We start from the raw sequence: 990 nt of genomic DNA on the forward strand, positions 1-990 counted from the left end.
ACCTGCACCTGCCTCCACCCTGGATGAACAGAAACATGCACAGACAACATTACCTACATTACTCTCGCATGAAACTCTGAGGATCTTATGGAATTTCCAAGTATGAAAACCTGAGAAATCAAGTGTGCTTCCTTGCCTAATACAAACAATTAAATTTTACAATTCAGTTTTGGGTCCGTACGATTTTTTTAATCAATACTTTTATTGAGCAGAAATGCATTAAAGAAGAACATTTAATGAATATTAGATACACCATCATACCTTTAACCTGGATGAGCATAAGTTTGTTGTATGGCACTGTGGGTCTGCTCCCTTTTCCAGAGGAAGAGACATCAGCTGAGGTGCAGTTAGAATTTTTCATAGCTTGAGTAATAAAGTGATAAAAAAAAGAAATATGTTTAATGCTGTTAACACATTAGATTAATCATGACAAAATAGTTTAATCAGCTAAACCTAAAAAATTGTCAGGGCCTTGACTAATTCAGGAAGATAAAACGGTTAAAAATTTTCATTGTAAACCTGTATTATTCTCCATTTCGCTGTTTTCTTCAGACTGCATGAAATCCTGCTGGATATCTTCTCGAGCAGCAAGAGCACGTAATGGATTCCTCGAACCCTGGGTCCTGCGGGACGGTCGAACTGAGCGCCTGTGCTCGGCTACAGCTGAGCTCAAACTAAACACAAACAAAGTGTTAACCTGTATCCTCTCACACACTGAGAAATCCCCCACAGACATGCATGTACATTGGTGTGTTGGTCTGACAGAGAGTGCTCAGGTCCGGCTCTGTGTCTTCTCCAGCGGTCGGACACGCTGGTAGTGCAGAGGGTTCAGAGGTCATCTCAGCACCAAACATCTGACTCTCTTGGACTTCACTGGCACAAACGGTTTGTGTTTCTGCAAAGAGTTTGGGAGAGTCTTCCTCCTCACAGCTTGCCTAAAATAACGGACAAACTGAATTAGCTGATATTCTAATATACTTTTTAATATTC

The 990-nt window shown here is 40.6% G+C and overlaps 1 protein-coding gene across 1 annotated transcript; it reads right to left on the reverse strand.

The window, feature by feature from the left end:
• Positions 1–6: 6 nt before the first annotated feature.
• On the reverse strand, positions 7–935 carry LOC107735793 (supervillin-like; the record flags this gene model as incomplete). Its single annotated transcript, XM_016547375.1, has 4 exons — positions 7–19; positions 262–363; positions 520–674; positions 745–935. Coding segments are annotated over 4 exons (461 nt in total), but the record flags the coding sequence as incomplete, so codon positions are not given.
• Positions 936–990: the final 55 nt, after the last annotated feature.

The sequence above is a fragment of the Sinocyclocheilus rhinocerous genome, unplaced genomic scaffold (genome assembly GCF_001515625.1).
Source record: "Sinocyclocheilus rhinocerous isolate Xijiao unplaced genomic scaffold, SAMN03320098_v1.1 C36303105, whole genome shotgun sequence".
NCBI classification, from domain to species: domain Eukaryota; kingdom Metazoa; phylum Chordata; class Actinopteri; order Cypriniformes; family Cyprinidae; genus Sinocyclocheilus; species Sinocyclocheilus rhinocerous.